The sequence below is a fragment of the Nyctereutes procyonoides genome, unplaced genomic scaffold (assembly GCF_905146905.1).
Source record: "Nyctereutes procyonoides isolate TBG_1078 unplaced genomic scaffold, NYPRO_anot_genome, whole genome shotgun sequence".
Taxonomy (NCBI): Eukaryota; Metazoa; Chordata; class Mammalia; order Carnivora; family Canidae; genus Nyctereutes; species Nyctereutes procyonoides.
The window spans coordinates 27,735,356-27,753,721 of NW_026575125.1; the positions used below are offsets into that span (position 1 = coordinate 27,735,356).

Sequence of the window (18,366 nt, forward strand, 5' to 3'; positions counted from 1 at the left end):
TTTTGTTTTTGTTTTTCTTTATCTCTGCTCTGTCACTAACCTAACAGGTGGACCAGATGATTCCCAAGGTCTTTTCCAAACTTAACATTCCACAGCTCTATGCCTGATCAGACAGAGATATGAATATGTTTCATATTTTAGAAGGATTTCTATATAAAGGTTTGGACAATTTTTTGCTTACCATTATCATATCAGTGATGCCAACATTCTAGCCTGAAATTGCCCAATCTATCCCCCCACAGTTTCAGATTCCAGGGCCACACCTCAGATTATAAAACAGAAAGTTCTTCATGTTTCCTGTTCTAGAATTTCTAAATCTAACATTCGGTACTGCCCTTCCTCATTCCACTTCTCCCACCACCCTGGCTTTATTTAGGTGTAACTGACATACAACATTGTGTAAGTTTAAGGTGTGCAACATGGGGATTTGACACACATGTATATTGTGAAGTGATTACCAAAATAGGATTAGTTAATACCTCCATTACCTCACGTGATTACCATTTTTTTTCTTTTTGTGATGAGAACATTTAAGATCTATGCTCTTAGCAATTTTCAAGTATATAATACAGCATTGCTAACTATAGTCACCATGCTATACAGGTCCCAAGAATTTGTTCTGTGTATAACTGAAAGTTTGTAACATTTGACTGAAATCTCTCCATTTACCTCACCTCCCAGACCTGTCAACCATCACCACTACTCTAGAGCTCAGTTTTTTTAGATTCCACATATTCAGTAGGATCATACAATATTTGTTTTTTGACTTATATCACTTAGCATAATGTCCTCAAAGTCCATCCAAATTTATGCAAATTGCATGATTTCCTTTTTTCCTCATTACTGATTAATGCTCCATCATATGCATGTATGTATAAGCGTATGTATATACACAAACATATATGTATATATGTATGTATACCACATCTTTATCCGGTCATCCATTGATGTACACTTAGGTTGTTTCCATATCTTGACTATTGTGAATCATAATGCTAAAATGAACATGGAGATGCAGATATCTCTTCGAGATTTGGATTTCACTTCTTTTGGGAATATACCCACAAATCAGATTACTGGTAGCTCTATTTTTAAAAAAAATTTTGAGGAACCTTCATACTGTTTTCCACAGTGTTGTAGTAATTTACATCCCCACCAACACCACACATGGGTTCCCTTTTCTCCACATCCTCACGAATATTTTTTATCTCTTTCTCTTTCTGATGACTGCTATTCTAATAGATATGAGGATATATCTCACTGCAGCGTTGACTTGCATTTCCCTGATGATTATTGATGTTGAGCATCTTTTCATGTAACTTTTGGCCATTGGTATGTTGTCTTTGGAAAGAGTATTCAGTTTCTTAGCACATTTTTAAATCATATTGTTTTGCTATGTTTTATTGAGTTGTATAAATTCCTTATATATTTTAGCTAATAATCCCTTATCACATACATGGTTTGAAAATATTTTCTCTCGCTCTCTAGGTTGTTTTTTAATTTTGTTGATTGTTTCTTTTGACATGCATCTATAATTTTGGTTTGGGACACCTGGGTGGCTCAGCGGTTGATTGCCTGCCTTCGGCCCAGGGTGTGATCCTGGAATCCCAGGATCGAGTCCCATATTGGGCTCCCTGCATGGAGCCTGCTCCTCCCTCTGCCTATGTCTCTGCCTCTCTCTGTGTGTCTTTCATTAATAAATAAATAAATTCTTTAATATATTTATATATATATATATGCTATATATATAATTTCGGTTTGATGTTAAATTTTTCTTTTGTTGCCTGTGCCTTGGTGTCACATCCAAGAAAATCATTGCCATGACCAATATCAAAGAACTTTCTCCCTGTTTTCTTCTAAAAGTTTTATGGTTTCAGGTCTTTTAAGTGTTTGACACTTTTTGTGTTAATTCTTGTGGTGTAAGATAGGAATCTAATTGCATTCTTTGGTGTGAGAATATCCATTTTTTTCCAATACTATTTATTGAAGAGACTTCTCTCTTTCTCGTTGAGTATATTTGACTCCCTGGTCAAATATTAGTTGACTGTGTACATGAGAGTTTATTTATAGGCTCTCAATTCCCTTCCACTGGTCCACATGTCTATATTTAGGCTGGTACCATACTGTTTCTATTACTACAGCTTGGTAATACAGTTTGAAATTGGAAGTTTGAGGTCTCTAAATTTGTTCTTCTTTCTCAAGATGGTTTTGGTCATTTGAGGTCTTTTGAGGTTCCCTATAATTTTAAGAATGTTCTATTTCTGAGAAAAAATGCCATTCTAATTTTGATAGAGACTGCAATGATTCTATAAATGGCTTTGGGTAGTATGAACATTTTAACTATATGAACTCTTTGATCCATCAACACAGGATATCTTTCCATTTATTTGTGCCCTTTTAAATTTCTTTCATTAAAGTTCTATAGTTTTCATATTATGTATCTTTCACCTCCTTGGTTAAACTTATTCCTTAACTCTTTTGTTTTTGATACTATCATAAATGGGATTATTTGATTTCTTTTTCAGATATTTTGTTGTTACTGTATAGAAATATAACTTTCTGCATAGTTCTATGCATTGATTATGTATACTATAACTTGTTTTTTAAGTTTTTATTTAAATTCTAGTTAGTTACCATATAATGTAATATTGGTTTCAGGAGTAGAATTTAGTGATTCATCACTTACATATAACAACCAACATTTATCACAGTGCCCTCCTTAATATCCATCACCCATTTAACCCATCTCCCGCCCACCTTCCCTCAGCAACCCTGTTTGTTCCCCATAGCTAAGAGTCTCTTATGGTTTGCCTCTCTCTTTCCCCCCCTTCCCATATGTTCAACTATATATACGTATGTATGTACATATTTTGAGAGAAAGCATGCATGCACGTGAGCAGGGGTCTGGGAGGGGCAGAGGGAGAGGGAGAGACAGATTCATAAGTAGTCTCTGTGCTGGGTGTGGAGCTCGATGCATAGCTCAACCTCACAATCCTGAGATCATGACCTGAGCTGAAATCAGGAGTTGAACACTTAATGACTGAGCTACCCAGTTGTTCAATCTGTTTGGTTTTTGTTTGTTTGGTTGGTTGGTTTCTTAAATTCCACATGAGTGAATTCATGTGGTATTTGTCTTTCTCTGACTTGTTTCACTTAGCATACTACACTCTAGTTCCATCCATGTCATTGCAAATGCTGAGATTTTATTCTTTTTGATAACTAATATTCCATTGTATATGGATACCACATCTTCTCTCTCCATTTATCAGTAGATGGACACTTGGGCTCTTTTCATAATATGTCTACTTATATACTGCAACTTTACTGAAAATGTTTATTATAATTTTTTTGGTGGAGTCTTCAGGATTTTCTATATATATGAACACAACATCTGCAAACAATTTCATTGCTTCCTTACTAATTTGGATGCCTTTATTTCTTTTTCTTTCCTAATTGCTTTCACTAGAATTTACAGTACTAATTTAAATAGGAGTGGTGAAGGTGGGTACCCTTTTTTTGTTCCTGATCTTAGAGGAAAAGTTTTCTGCTTTTCACTAAGTATGATACTGGCTGTAAACTTATCATATATGGTTTCTATTATGTTCAGGGGTGTTCCTTTTGTATGGAATTTATTAAGTATTTATCAGGAAAGGATGTCAAACTTTGTCAAATTTGTCAAATGCTTTTTCTGCATCTACTGAGATATTTTTTTTATCTTCATTCTATTAATGTAGTGTATACAGTATGTAATACATTTTCATGTTTTCTTGTCACTAATTAAGATCCCTTAATTTCAGTTTGAACTCCTTTCAATATTTCTTCTAAGGTAGGTCTATGGCAATGAACTCCCTCAGCTTTTATGTCTCTATAAAAAACTTTCTCCTTCATTTTTGAAAGACTACTTTCCCAGATTGTGTATTCTTGGTTAGCATTTTTCTTTCAACACTTTAGATATATATTCCCACTCTCTCCTAGCATGTAAGGTTTTTGCTGAGAAATCCAATAAAAGCATTATAAGGTTCCCTTGTAGGCAAAAGTGTGAAAATGAGTAGAGGAAGCCTCATTTAAAATGGAGTCAGGAAGCCCTGAAGGGGGAGCTGTCACACATGTACCATTCCCTGCAATCTACATAACCAGCAAGAAGAAGGAAACACTCTTCTTACTCCAGGAACAATGTGCTAACCAATGCCTGCAGCCGATGAGAAATTGCCACATCCTTAAACTAAACTCTTATCCTCCTCCAATAAACTTTTGCTCAAGACAGCCTTCCCCAATTTCACCCTAAAACCTAATAAAAGCTGACCTTACTTATGTCTTTTCAGAATTGCCTGTGGTTTGCCATAGTTTAATTACCCTGAATTGCATCCCCTCTCTTCTTTGAAAATAAACTCATTTTGCTGATAAAATAAATGGCTATTTTATTTTTAGTGGCTTTTGGGGAAGATGTTTCAGGAATTTTTATGGTGACTTACAAGCCTCATGAATTTGGATAGTCACATGTCTCTCCAGATTTGAGAAGTTTGCAGCCATTATTTCCATAAATAAGCTTTCTGTCCCCTTATTCCTCTCTTCTCCTTCTGGGACTCTAATAATTCACAAATAACTCCTCTTGAAAGAGAGAAGGGCACATAGGTTTATTCACTTTTCCCCCATTCTCCTCTGACCAGACAATTTCAAAAGTCCTGTTTTCTACTTCATAGATTTTTTTCTTCTACTTGATCCATTCTACTATTAGTGCTCTTTATTACATTTTCCATTCCTTTCATTGTATTCTTCAGCTCTCAGATTTGTTTTTATGATTTATATATATTTTTTTAAATTTCTCATTTTGTTCATGTGTTATTTTCCTAATTTAACTGAATAGTCCTTGTTTTCCTACAGCTCACTGAGTTTCCTTAGAACAACTATACTGAACTCTTTTCAGATGAGCTGCAGATCTCCATGTCCTTGAGGTTGGTTACTCGAAAAAGTATTATGATCCTTTGGTAGTAGCATGATTCCTTGATTCTCCATGTTCCTTGAAGTCTGGCAACATTGTCTTTGCATTCACAGTAAAAGTCATCTCCTCCAGTCTTTACTATCTGCCTTCAGAAGATAAATGCCTTCTGTCAGCCTTGCTAGGGATTCTGAGGCTAAGACCTTCTACGAATAGGACTGTTTCACATACTAGCTCCCTCTTGTGGCAGAATTCTTACGCTTATATGGCTTCTCTATCCTGCAAAACCCCAGACCAGGGATTCACAGCCTCCTTTTTGTTTTCCAGAGAATGGTGCTAAGTGCTCAGGTTTGTGGTCTCTCCAAGGCCTACAGATTTACACCAACCTTGTGTGGATGCTCATTAGCTTCCTACAAAAGCTGGCCCTTGTCACCATCCAGAGTATGCAAAGAGAGTCAGCCACAGTACTGGGATGCATGTGTGTATATGTCTTGTAAGGCACTGGGAGTGCTGTTGAAGTTGGGGGAAATCAGAGTGACCCCAGCAGCTGGTTGGCAGACCTCCTGATGGAATCAGTGATATTAGTATGGTCTGTGTACTTTTAATACAATTCCCAGCCCTGGTCGCTGTTCTTCCAGCTGCTCACTACCCCTCTGTAGTGTAACTCACAGCTCAGTACCATGGATGGAGGAGAGAAAAATATGCCTCTTTAATAACATCCCACATAGCTGGGGAAGCTGGACACTCACTCACATAGTCTTGCCTTTCCACAGGGAGAAATCATGGTTCTGAGAAGGGCTTTCTTGGCACAGACCTATGCTGCCTTGGGGGAGGAGGGATGCAAGTAAAGTCAAACCTTTCCCTTTACCCTCTCCAACGCATCCAGCTTTAAATGTTTTTGTTCCGACAGTGCATTATATCTTCTCCACTGGGCTCTTGGACTTCCACAAGGCTCTGTTTTCCATGGGTGATTGTCTAAGTCAGTGTTCTCTAGGGGCTATCAGACCATGGCTGAAAGGAGCTGGAGCTAGTTTATGGACTACTGCAGGGTGAAAAGACAGAACTGAGGTCTGTATAACAATTACTAGATTTGTAGGTGGGTGAGATTCCTCCCAAGTACCTAGGCATATGGTGCTGGATTGCACAACTCCCACAAAGGCATAAAGAGACAAGAAGACTTGAGTCAAAGGTTATGGCTGGGATAAATGGAAAGATGGAGCTGTCATTTGTTGTTTCAGGAAGACTATTAGGGTAGGAGACTGAAGAATATGTAAGGAATCTGGAGGGCATGCTAGATTTAATCTGTCTATTCATCAGTATGGAGGCATTGAGTCGGGAGATGTATATGCAGATCCAGGATTCAAGAAAACATTCAGATTGCAACAAAATTGTGAAAGCAACAACTTACAGACAACATTTAAAGCGACAAGGCTGAAAGAGTTTACCAATGGAGTGAGTAGTGATAAGGAAGAGAAGTCCAAAGAAGGAGCCCTGGAGTGATTCCAAGTTTAGAGGTCAAGGCAAAAGAACCATCAAAGGTATTAAGAGTGGTCATGGAAACTGAAGGCAGACTAAGAGAGAACTAAGAGAAAGTGATGATAGAGGAGCCAATCAAATGAAGATAAAGACTAAGTAATGAATTTAATGATGCAAATTCACTGGTGACCATGACAAAAACCATTTCAGTGCAGTGATGAGGATGAAAAATCAATTAGGGAGCATTCAAGAGCGAATGGGATGAGTGGTATGAAAAGAAAGTTTCTGTAAATGGAAACAGAAATGGAGAAGTGAGAGGAGAGGAGGGAATGTGAGGCAAAAGGAGTATTTTCTTAAGATTTTATTTTTAAGTAATCTCTACACCCAACGTGGGGCTCAAACTCACAACCCCGAGGTCAAGAGTCATATGTTCCACTGACTGAGCCAGCCAGGCACCCCAAGTGGATTTTTTAATAACAGGCGATATTACAGCATAACTCCCTACTGACAGAAATGATCCAGTAGAGGAAAGAAAAGTATTTTTGATTCAAGAGGTAGGAGGATGTTCGATAGTAATGGTAATGACAATGGCAAGGTTAACAGGCTGGAAATGGGTAGCTGAGGTAGAGTGGAAGATAAAATCGTTGCAGGGGCTATTGAGGAACTGACGGCTCAGGAACTAGAAGCATCATCTGCAAAGATATTGAAATCCCCAAGAATTATGACAAGAATGACAGTAAGCTATTAAAATACTCAAGAAATAAGGAAGAGGGACCCAGAGATCTGTGGATGATTTTACCCAAAAGTTTTGCTGAGTGAGAAAATGACAATGATTTGCAAGTTACCTGAATAATATCCTTCTAAATCTCTAGATCCAGTGTTTCTTGGTAACTATTATAAATCTATACCTGCTATTAATTAAAATATATAATTATGGGATCCCTGGGTGGCGCAGCGGTTTAGCGCCTGCCTTTGGCCCAGGGCGCGATCCTGGAGACCCGGGATCGAATCCCATGTCGGGCTCCCGGTGCATGGAGCCTGCTTTTCCCTCTGCCTATGTCTCTGCCTCTCTCTCTCTCTCTCTCTCTCTCTCTCTCTCTCTCTCTCTCTCTCTTCTCTCTGTGACTATCATAAATAAATAAAAATTAAAAATATATATATAATTATGCACTACTTATCTAGAAATGACACACATTTTATAATTTTACACATGCAAGCTTATGTCTATTTCATGCCCATTTTTAAAGATTTTATTTATTTATACATGAGAGACACACAGAGAGAGGTAGAGACATAGGCAGAGGGAGAAGCAGGCTCCTCACAAGGAGCCTGATGTGAGACTCAATCCCTGGACCCGAGGATCATGACCTGAGCCAAAGGCAGATGCTCAACCACTGAGCCACCCAGGTATCCCATATACATTTATTTTATTTACCAAGTATGTACATAGTGGTTACCCTGTCTTAGGTACTAGTCTACACATTTTACAAAGACTAACTCACTTCAGGCAACCAGGTGGCTCACTCACTCAGTTGAGCATCTGACTCTTGACTTTGGCGCAGGTCATGATCTCAGGGTCATGAGACTGAGCCCCAAGTCAGGCTCTGTGCTCAGCTGGGAGTCTGCTTGAGGACTCTCTTTCCCTACCCTCTGCCCCTCCCTCCTCCACACTTTCTCTCTCTCTCTCTCAAATAAAATAAATAAATAAATGATTAACTCATTTGATCATAAAATTCTTATAAAGCAGGTGTTAATACTCTCACATTATAAAGACCTGGAAACTGAAGCACAGAGTGAATAAGCAGCTTTTCCAGGATCTCAGAAGTAGTTTACGGTGGGGGCAAGATTTAAATCAAGGCAATATGGTTCCGGAGCTCCTAGTCTTACACACTGTGTTTGACTCTCTATCCATGAGAAAGCCTCTTTATCTGTAAGAGTTTTAAATTTTATTAGCCAAGCATTTCAGGGAAGTGGGTCTGGACAATCTTTTCATTGTGAAATAGGAGTTTACCTTAATATGAATGAGATCTTTATGTTTGTGTACATAGTTTGTATGCCCACTTCAAGTATCCCACTTGAATTCCAGATACATTTCTGATTGTCGACTTCTCCAAAGTAAACATGACCAAAATGGAAGTATTTTGCTCCTTCCTTAGCCCCCAGTCTTTCTTTCATTAGTTAAAGGCACTGTGGCCAACACGGTTGCTTAAAACAGGGAGCTCTGAATACACTTTGATTTCTCCTTCTCTCAGCCTCTGGACTGGAAGCAGGCACTCTTTACCAGCAAATATATCATTTCTAACAGGATCTGATTAAATGAAGAATGTAGTGTGTCATGTTAGAAAAGGAATAATAGTCAAAGATGGGTTTGAGTGTAGAAGCCCTGATAAGAAATACAACAAGGAAGAATTTGCCTACTTGGCAAAAATAAGAAAAAAAAAATAAGACCATGTTATATAAACATCATCTTGAGCACACTGAGTGAAGTAAGCTTGCTGGAGACAGACTCTGGAGGACAGAGTTTCAACAAACTTTGAGTCACACAAGAATTTTGGTCCAGTTTGCCCAGAACAGCATATGTCTTCCACATGCTAATTACTATATATAATGGGAAAATACAAATAAATAGAGATAAATGGTACTGAGAAACAGAGCAACAAGTATTGAAATCACCTCCATCTCTATGGAAGAACCTGGACAAATACTGGGAGAGGTTTGGACAGTGAACCAAACATAAATGTCACAAGAGGATTATATATTTCAAATTTCTTCCTGTCTCTCAATCTCTACTAATGCCCCCCCCCCCCCCCGCCGTTCTTTGCCAGTATTACTTCCTACCTGGACAACTGCAATCCCTATGTCCCTTGTGCCCCCTTCAGGCTATTCTTCATACAACAGGAATAAATTTAAAAAAGATTCATGGAAACTAATGAGAATGAAGACACAACCGTTCAAAATCTTTGGGATGCAGCAAAAGCAGTCCTGAGGGGGAAATACATCGCAATACAAGCATCCATTCAAAAACTGGAAAGAACTCCAACGCAAAAGCTAACCTTACACATAAAGGAGCTAGAGAAAACACAGCAAATAGATCCTACACCCAGCAGAAGAAGAGAGTTAATAAAGATTCGAGCAGAACTCAACGAAATCGAGACCAGAAGAACTGTGGAACAGATCAACAGAACCAGGAGTTGGTTCTTGGAAAGAATTAATAAGATAGATAAACCATTAGCCAACCTTATTAAAAAGAAGAGAGAGAAGACTCAAATTAAAATCATGAATGAGAAAGGAGAGATCACTACCAACACCAAGGAAATACAAATGATTTTAAAAACATATTATGAACAGCTATATGCAAATAAATTAGGCAATCTAGAAGAAATGGACGCATTTCTGGAAAGCCACAAACTACCAAAACTGGAACAGGAAGAAATAGAAAACCTGAATAGGCCAATAACCAGGGAGGAAATTGAAGCAGTCATCAAAAACCTCCCAAGACACAAGAGTCCAGAGCCAGATGGCTTCCCAGGGGAATTCTATCAAACGTTTAAAGAAGAAATCATACCTATTCTACTAAAGCTGTTTGGAAAGATAGAAAGAGATTGAGTACTTCCAAATTCGTTCTATGAGGCCAGCATCACCTTAATTCTAAAACCAGACAAAGACCCCACCAAAAAGGAGAATTACGGACCAATATCCCTGATGAATATGGATGCAAAAATTCTCAACAAGATACTAGCCAATAGGATCCAACAACACATTAAGAAAATTATTCACCATGACCAAGTAGGATTTATCCCCGGGACACAAGGCTGGTTCAACACTCGTAAAACAATCAATGTGGTTCATCATATCAGCAAGAGAAAAACCAAGAACCATATGATCCTCTCATTAGATGCAGAGAAAGCATTTGACAAAATACAGCATCCATTCCTGATCAAAACTCTTCAGAGTGTAGGGATAGAGGGAACTTTCCTCGACATCTTAAAGGCCATCTACGAAAAGCCCACAGCAAATATCATTCTCAATGGGGAAGCACTGGGAGCCTTTCCCCTAAGATCAGGAACAAGAGAGGGATGTCCACTCTCACCACTGCTATTCAACACAGTACTGGAAGTCCTAGCCTCAGCAACCAGACAACAAAAAGATATACAACAGGAAAACAGAGCAAAGTTTTGAACCATCACTTTAGATGATACCGCTTCTCTACCTAAAAGCCTAATCGTTTCTCAGGGCACTTGACAAGTGCATACCTGATCCTCACTGCACCTTATGAGACAGTTGATGACTTATTTCCCACCAGGTTTCTCCTGGCTCATGCTGCTCCACTTAGAGGCTTCCCTTCTGTTCCTCCTATATGCTCACTCTTCTCTCCCACTTCGGTCATTTCTCCCACTTCATTCCTTACCCAGACATTCCCTTGTCCCCATGACCAAGTGCCAGGTTCTTCATACTAATCAGGCATCAACTTCAATTCCACCTTTTCAGAAAAGGCTCTACCGACTACCCAAGAAAAAGCAGATTCCGTCCTCCTTTAGTCCCATTCAGAGCATTCTGATTGCTTACTTTAGAGCATTTGTGAACATTAAAATTAGACATTTGTGTGATATTATGCTAACACATTTACTTTCCATCTTCTCTACTAAACTATACCCTCCATGAAGATAGATATTTATTATGTTTACTTTCTTCCCCACTTACATCTGTTACAAAATGTTTAATAATACATACTGAAGTAAATATTCTAATAAGTAACAAATAAATAGTAAAAATGTGTCTCTAAATAATGTATTTTCATGCATATGATTAGTTTCCTTAATAACTATAAAACACAATAATGTAAAGATATGTATAATTATGAAACTCCTTCCCTCTATCCCTTCCTTCTTTTGAGTGTGGTTCACTAATTTGTGAGTATTTTAATAATGATTATTGTTTATTTTAGAAATAACTAAAAATCTTGATTTTTTAAAATTTGTATACAAAAACTGTAGACTGTAAAATGTCAACCATTTTATACCTACAAAATCAAATCATGGGATATCAAAAATATCACCCGGTATATCAGGCATTTGGATAATTCTGTCTCTAATTATTTATGTTTTTTCCAGACTCTGGCATCTAAAAACAAACGAGTTAATTTTAACCCAAGAAAGAACATCACACCCCATTTTGAGTGTAGCCCTTTCTGTAATGCATAGATTTACTATCTGTTTCCAGTTCTATCTGGAGCCCTGAATTGTGCCCAATACCAAAACTTGGCTTCCTTGCTTTTACTGTAAGGTCTTACTTCTCTTCAGTGCATGATACCTTCCTAAAGAAGTGTGGGTCATTTGGCAATAAGGTCAGAGTGTTACACAGTGTGATATTCCAAGGAGAACCAGACAGATGCAAAATATTCCAGGATGGGATGAAAACATGGATGTGATCTATGGAATTTTTGTTATGCAGCAGGCTAATGTGTTTACAACACTCCTCTTAAACGACAAATCTGTGGTATATTTTATAGCAGACATAAGGTCTTAAACAAGGACATTTTAAGACCAGAGATATTTCAAAAATTATACATCTCCAAAATGTAAAAACCTCGGGGTCTCAGTAATACTGGTGACTTTACTTATCTTTCTTGCTGTTGTTTTTTCCCTCTTGCTCTAAAGGCTCAAAAGTGTTATTCCTTCCATCCATCTGTTAGAAACATTCAACAAATACCTTTCATACTGGCCTTCCAGGAAAACACAAATCGTATAATCTATTACCTAAGTAATATTTTTTTTCCTAAACATTCCTTCTAGTACTGGCTTACTCCAGAGAAGAATGCAAGCTAGCTGACCCAGGGCTATCTCGTCTGTGACTTAATAGAACATTTGCCAGTGACAGTATTAGCTGGGTGACTTGCCTTGCCTTTTACTTTTCTAAATTCTTTCCCTTTTCAAATTTAATTTTTGCCTTGTGGCATGATTTCCTTTCAACTTTGAAAGGTTACTTAGAAATAACAAAAGACTGACTGCCTCTAATACACATAAGATGAAACCTCTCATTAACTTCAAAAAAGGTACTGGTATATTGAACAATAACCACTGCTTTAGGGCAAAATTTCATCTTTTGAACAAGTATTAGATATACACTACTTGTGTATATAATATTTACTTTTCCATAATGTAATCTTGAAATTGAAAATAAATGCCGGTAGAACATTCTGCTGCATAAAAACGAGAAACTCAGATGAGATTGTAGAATTTTTGTGTTGATTTCCCCCAATAAGCTTTTCTTAACTATTTTCCAACCTTATCTCATTTACTGAAATAAATGCAATGGAGAAGCCAAACATGCCTATCTTAATCATTAAAAGTGACAATTATTTATCATATTTGTACATACACATAGATGAGTCATTCATCTTATTTCTGTACTCAGTGTACAGGTGTAAAATATGTTCTCCTAACCCAATTACTATTATAAAGTTATGTGCTGGAGAAAATATATAATGAAAACTACGTCTAAGAATAGAACATTACCATTCCGTATGTTCAGCCTTCAAGGAGGTCGTTTTAGGATCTCAGTAAGATGAATAGGTACTATTTAAAATATCTGCTATAAAAGTGTTTTTTATGGTAGACAAAGGCTAGTTTGAACTCACCATGCTTTAAAGTGTCAGTATACTCAGAGATTAAACTCTCAAAAAGGGCTGTGGTAAAGGGGGACCTTAAGAAAATTTTGCTTAATTAAATGGAGACAAGGCACAGCAAAAGAGGCTGTACATACCTGGCGGCACATGTAATCCCACTGGGTGTTAAGTTCTCGGAGCTCTGTCTCAAGTCTGCCAGCAAACTCTGGTTCTGCTTCATTCTTCATCTTCTGAGCCCCTTCATTGACACTGTTGAGACTAGGCTGGATGGTCTGAATGTCATTGACTAAAAGCTAAGGAAATAATTCAATTTCGGCTCACTGCAAACATTACCAGAATATACTAGAAATGCAACATACATAGGAAACATATAATCAGGACTCTTGACAATATACATAATTTAAAATCTTTAATTCTTTAAAGATTTTAAGAATTTAAAATCTAGTACACACTCGCCTATGGATATATACATATTTATGTCTCAACCTTGCAAAAACTGTTCAGTGGTTTTTCTGGTGTGAATGAAGTAGGGAATTGTCTCTATTCTACTTAGATCAGACACAAAAAGAAATAAATTTAATATTCCTTGCTAGAAAAATGTGTGAAAATGATGGGCTTTATACATTACTATTTTTGAAATGATTTTGGTTTTCAAATGCAAGATATTGCAGCAATTGTTTATAGCATGATGGGTGTGAAGGTTATTTGTAAGCTGGGTTTGTTTTCTTATTTTTTTAATAGCTTGTATTTGCAAAGAAAATTCTTTATAGAGCTAGACTGCTTTCTTTCCACTGCATGACAATGGTATAATGAATATTATTTCAAAAAATTTGTATTGTATTACATTATGTACAGTGCAATATGCCTGGGCAGAGCAACATAGTATGGCTAATAATCTGCAATAAAATATAACAAATAGCTCAAAAGGATTCTTTGCCTTTAAATTATACTGTATTTTATAGTAAAATAATCTTATGAGTGTTGAGTAAAAGATAATGTTCTTCTGTTCTTCATTTATTTAACCTAGTCTTTAAATGTTTGCACTACCATCATTTTAGACTGGCTAACTTTTGTTGAGAGGGGCTGTTCTGTACATTGTAAGATGTATAGAGCATTCCTGACCTCTATCCACTACACACTGGTAGCATCTGCCCCACTCCAAGTTGTGACATAAATGTCTCTAGAGGTTGCTAAATATCCCCCAGGGCAGCAAAATCACACTGGCTAAGGACCACTGACAAAACCAAATAGTAATTTCCATATAAAATCTTTGCATGATAGGAGGGGTAACAGAATAAACTTACCCTGCACTGTTTCAGCTGTCTTTTCAGAATTTCTGAATCCCCGAGGGCAGGCCATTCCTCCCTCAGGAAAACATCGACTTCAGTGATCCATTTCTTCAGAGTTTTTATGTGATTCTAGAATCAGAGACCCATTTTAAGCATTGGGGTGCTGATTTCTCTTCATGCAATTCATCATAGTGATATTTATGAACATAGGCCAAGGAACCATTCCTGTGTTTGAAGGATGTCTCTAAGTAGCTCTTCAGGAAAAGAATATTTTTACTAAGACTGCATTTTTATGGTCTACAGTATGAGCACTGGTGTATGAAGTCTGCTATTGTTAAAAATAAAAAATTACTACCAAATGTGGTTTTATGATGTTACTCTTGAGAACATTAAATCATATCCCCCTCTAGAGAAATTTTAAGTTACAAAACAACTCATGATAATACTAACAATGTGCCCTTACAGTACATAAAACAAACTATGAACAATAAACTCAATGTAATGGTGTCTTTATAGCCTCCCTAAACCTGAACTTCCACAAATTGTTTTCTACAGTTGACAGTTTAAATAGTCCCACCAGTTGGGAACTTTTCAAAACACAAGATTTTTGTCATCTTTAAAGAGAAAACTTCTGATTTTAATTTCTTATTTGCCTGGCCAGGCTGAAGTAATGATCAGGTGAAAAATGCCATCTTTTATCATTTGTAAATAGCCAAGAACCTCTCATTATTCTTTCATAATATATTGCCCCTGCCCAACTGCTTTTTTTGGCTACTTTTCAAATGTATGATTTTCGAGCTCCTTTATTTCCCACACAATTCAAATATGCTGCCCAGATGTGCTATTTTCTTCCTTCTTAATTAAATTTCTATTGAAAATATGTGCTTCACAGAAGCTTTCCCTTCAATATGATTAATAATAATGCTTTTTAAAAGTATTTGACTAAATCTAAGAACTTCAGACTTTCATCATCATCTTGCCAATATCTCTTGAGTCTGGTTTTGCATGCCTTCCATCTCGTTACTATCCTAGTTAAGATCTTATTATTGGCTCCTTGATTACTGCATTAGCTCTTTCTGGTGTCTGCCTCAATCTTTCCCTGCACTAATCCATTCTCCACATGAGTATCAGTATTTTTCTCCCCTCCTGCTCCTTCTTATCACAGTGATGTTTTGAAAATACAAATATTATCATATCTTTTTCTATCTTTCCCCCTTTAAAGTAACAGTAACAGTCCCAAATTATTATTTTTTAACTCCATCACCATTAGGTTGTAATCCACATTCCAAAGCATGGCATCCAGGACCATTCATTATCTAATCCTAGATCATTTTTCTAGTCATATGTATCATTAATACATATTTTTGTCTTACCAGTACTGAACCTCTTCTGGCTAAGTGGACATAGGGCTTCATTTTGTCAGCTATCTTCTCTCCCTATCAGCCGACTAAATTCTATTTGTTCCAAGAATATTCCATGATCCCTTTGCTCAGGTCATGTTGGAATTCTTTTCTGTCTGTTGCCGTAATATTTACCATACCAGACATGAAAATAAAATGTTTCATTTACTGCCTGTGTTGGCTGAATCATGACCTCCCCAAGATGTTCATGTGTCATTCCTGGAACCTGTGAAAATGTTCCTTTACATGCCAAAAAATACTCTGCAGATGAGATGAAATATTTGGAAATGGGGAGATCATTGTGGGTTGTCTAGCCAGGCACAATGTAATTGCAGAGTCCATATTAAGAGGGGGTCAGGAAGGGGAGAGCTAGAGAGAGAGGCTGTTAAGATGCTCACCTTGAAGAAAGAGGAAGTGGCTATTAGGCAAGAAATGTCTGTCATTTCCAGAAGCTAACAATGAGCAGGAAATGGATTTTCTGCAAAAGCCTCCAGAAAAGACACAGCCCTGCCTACACCTTGATTTTAGCCCACTGAGGCTGATTTTGGACTTCTGACCTCCAGAACCATAAGATAATAAATTTGTGCCATTTTAAGCTACTAAATTTGCAGTGACTCATTACAACAGCAATACGGAACTAACACACCTTTTCCCTTCACTAGGATGTGGGCTCCTTGTTGGCAAGGACCATGTACTTAGACCCTCTTTTACCACTGATACTGATAAAGCTGTGTTTGTATGTGTGAGCATGCATGCATGCATGCATGTGTGCACACGTTTATATGTTATGTTGTGCTTTACAGAATGTTCTAGGACTGCTCATTCTTTTGGTTTGTAAAAGTAAAAACAAACAACTAATAGCTGCACTAGGACTTAAACTCGGAAGCATCTTGTTCCAATGTTTTCCATCATGCCACGATGCTGTCAAAGATTCCTCTGAGCATTAATAGTCTAATTTGCCCCATAAGAGAAGTATTACCTATATCACTAAACATTTTAGACTTTGGTCTAGAATGTAATTGTTGATTTACAGTTTTCACCTTGGGTGATTAAGAACATGGTGACATTATTGAAACAAATTAAGTCAGTAGGTGCTGGTCTGTGGAAGGAAATGAGGTCAAATTTATATATACAAATATAAGTAAAATATATGGGTAAAATAATATGACTGTATTACATGATATATACCTTTTTATCTATTCTTAAACTAAGAGATACCTATATATTTTAAAGGATAACCAGCCTAAAGGAAAGGCTGTTTTTGAAAATTATTTACGCTAAAAAATATATTTAAGTCCTGTCAGTATTGGTGGCAAAAAAATAATTCTCAAGGGAATCTACAAAGAGGAACTCCTATTATTTTCTTAAAAGAAATAGGCAAAATACACTCATTTAAGAAAAATGTGTGTCTTTCAATATTATCACTGACTTTGAAGAGCTATGGAGGTTAAATTTCTATTTGCCTTTAAATTTTATAACGCATCATTAGGGGAGAAACAAGCAAAGAAAAAAATGAAAACAAAAAGGCCAATTTGAATTACCTGAATTTTTCGAAGTTTAGCCATTTGTTCCTCCAACTTTTGACAATGTTCAACCAGCTGGGAAGACAGCTTCTTCCAACGGCCCTCAATCTCTTCAAATTCTGATTGATATTTCCGACTAATATCAGACAGTGGTGCTTTCTTTGACATCTCTTTGACAGTGGTGCTGAGATAGTTTAGGCCATTTTGTTGCTCTTGCAGAGAGCTTTGTAAAGCCTCAAAATTTAAAAAAAAATAGAGAAGTACATGTATACTAACTGATGAATAATAATGAGTTCTATTGCAGTTCCACTTATATGTATTTACAGGGAAAGCTATGTGATTCAAACATTTAAAAAAATAGATGATGGTCCATCAGTTACAGAAAAACTAGTAGTAATTTAAATTTCACTGTTTACCCTAAGAGTAATTTGCACAGTAATATTTTATTTAAAAATCTATGCCTGTTTTTATAAACAATGTCAAATATATCCCAAACTGTATCTCTAAATGAACCAGAGTTGTAGCACATATAATTTTATTGCATCATATCTGGATATGAATTACTAGATCTATAATATAGTTAGGGAGCTTAATTTAATTACATTGAGGCTTTAGGAAGACAACTTCTAACCCTCTTTAGGTAAAAACATAACTAAATCATATAGATACATGGGATGACAAAACTGAGTAAGTTATCACATGGATGGCCTATGAATGTCAATTAACTAAAGTTTCATATTTTTTACAAGACTTTTTTTACAGTTATAGTGAAACTCTAGAATAATTTTGGGGACATTTTCTAAAGTTGGTTTTACAATTGTCCTGTGTAACTTATGCAATTGCTTATAACAGAATGTCTATCTTTAGGGTTTCTCCACTCATTGTTACTTTCTGGTTATAAAGTAATAAAGGCTCAAGATAAACCATGGAAAAAAATACCCACTAATACATATGATTTTACATAAAATCCCAGTATTTCTAGAACTAAAAATTAGAATGTGTATATAATACATGCATACACAATCATTTCTTCTTTTACAATCTGATCTGTAACATCCCCCAAATATTCCAAATACATAACTTTTGTAGTTGTAGAATATTTTATACCTATTTTGTG

The 18,366-nt window shown here is 36.6% G+C and overlaps 1 protein-coding gene across 6 annotated transcripts in view; it reads right to left on the reverse strand.

The window, feature by feature from the left end:
- The window catches only part of DMD (dystrophin), a 2,039,779-nt gene that overhangs the window by 1,302,804 nt on the left and 718,609 nt on the right, over positions 1 to 18,366 (reverse strand). For all 6 annotated transcript variants that reach the window (XM_055339022.1, XM_055339018.1, XM_055339021.1 and 3 more), the window contains 3 exons: positions 17,268 to 17,483; positions 14,342 to 14,455; positions 13,175 to 13,330 (listed from right to left, as the gene is read on the reverse strand). In XM_055339022.1, the coding sequence (XP_055194997.1) occupies positions 13,175 to 13,330; positions 14,342 to 14,455; positions 17,268 to 17,483 (486 nt within the window). The remainder of the gene's footprint in view (positions 1 to 13,174; positions 13,331 to 14,341; positions 14,456 to 17,267; positions 17,484 to 18,366) is intronic.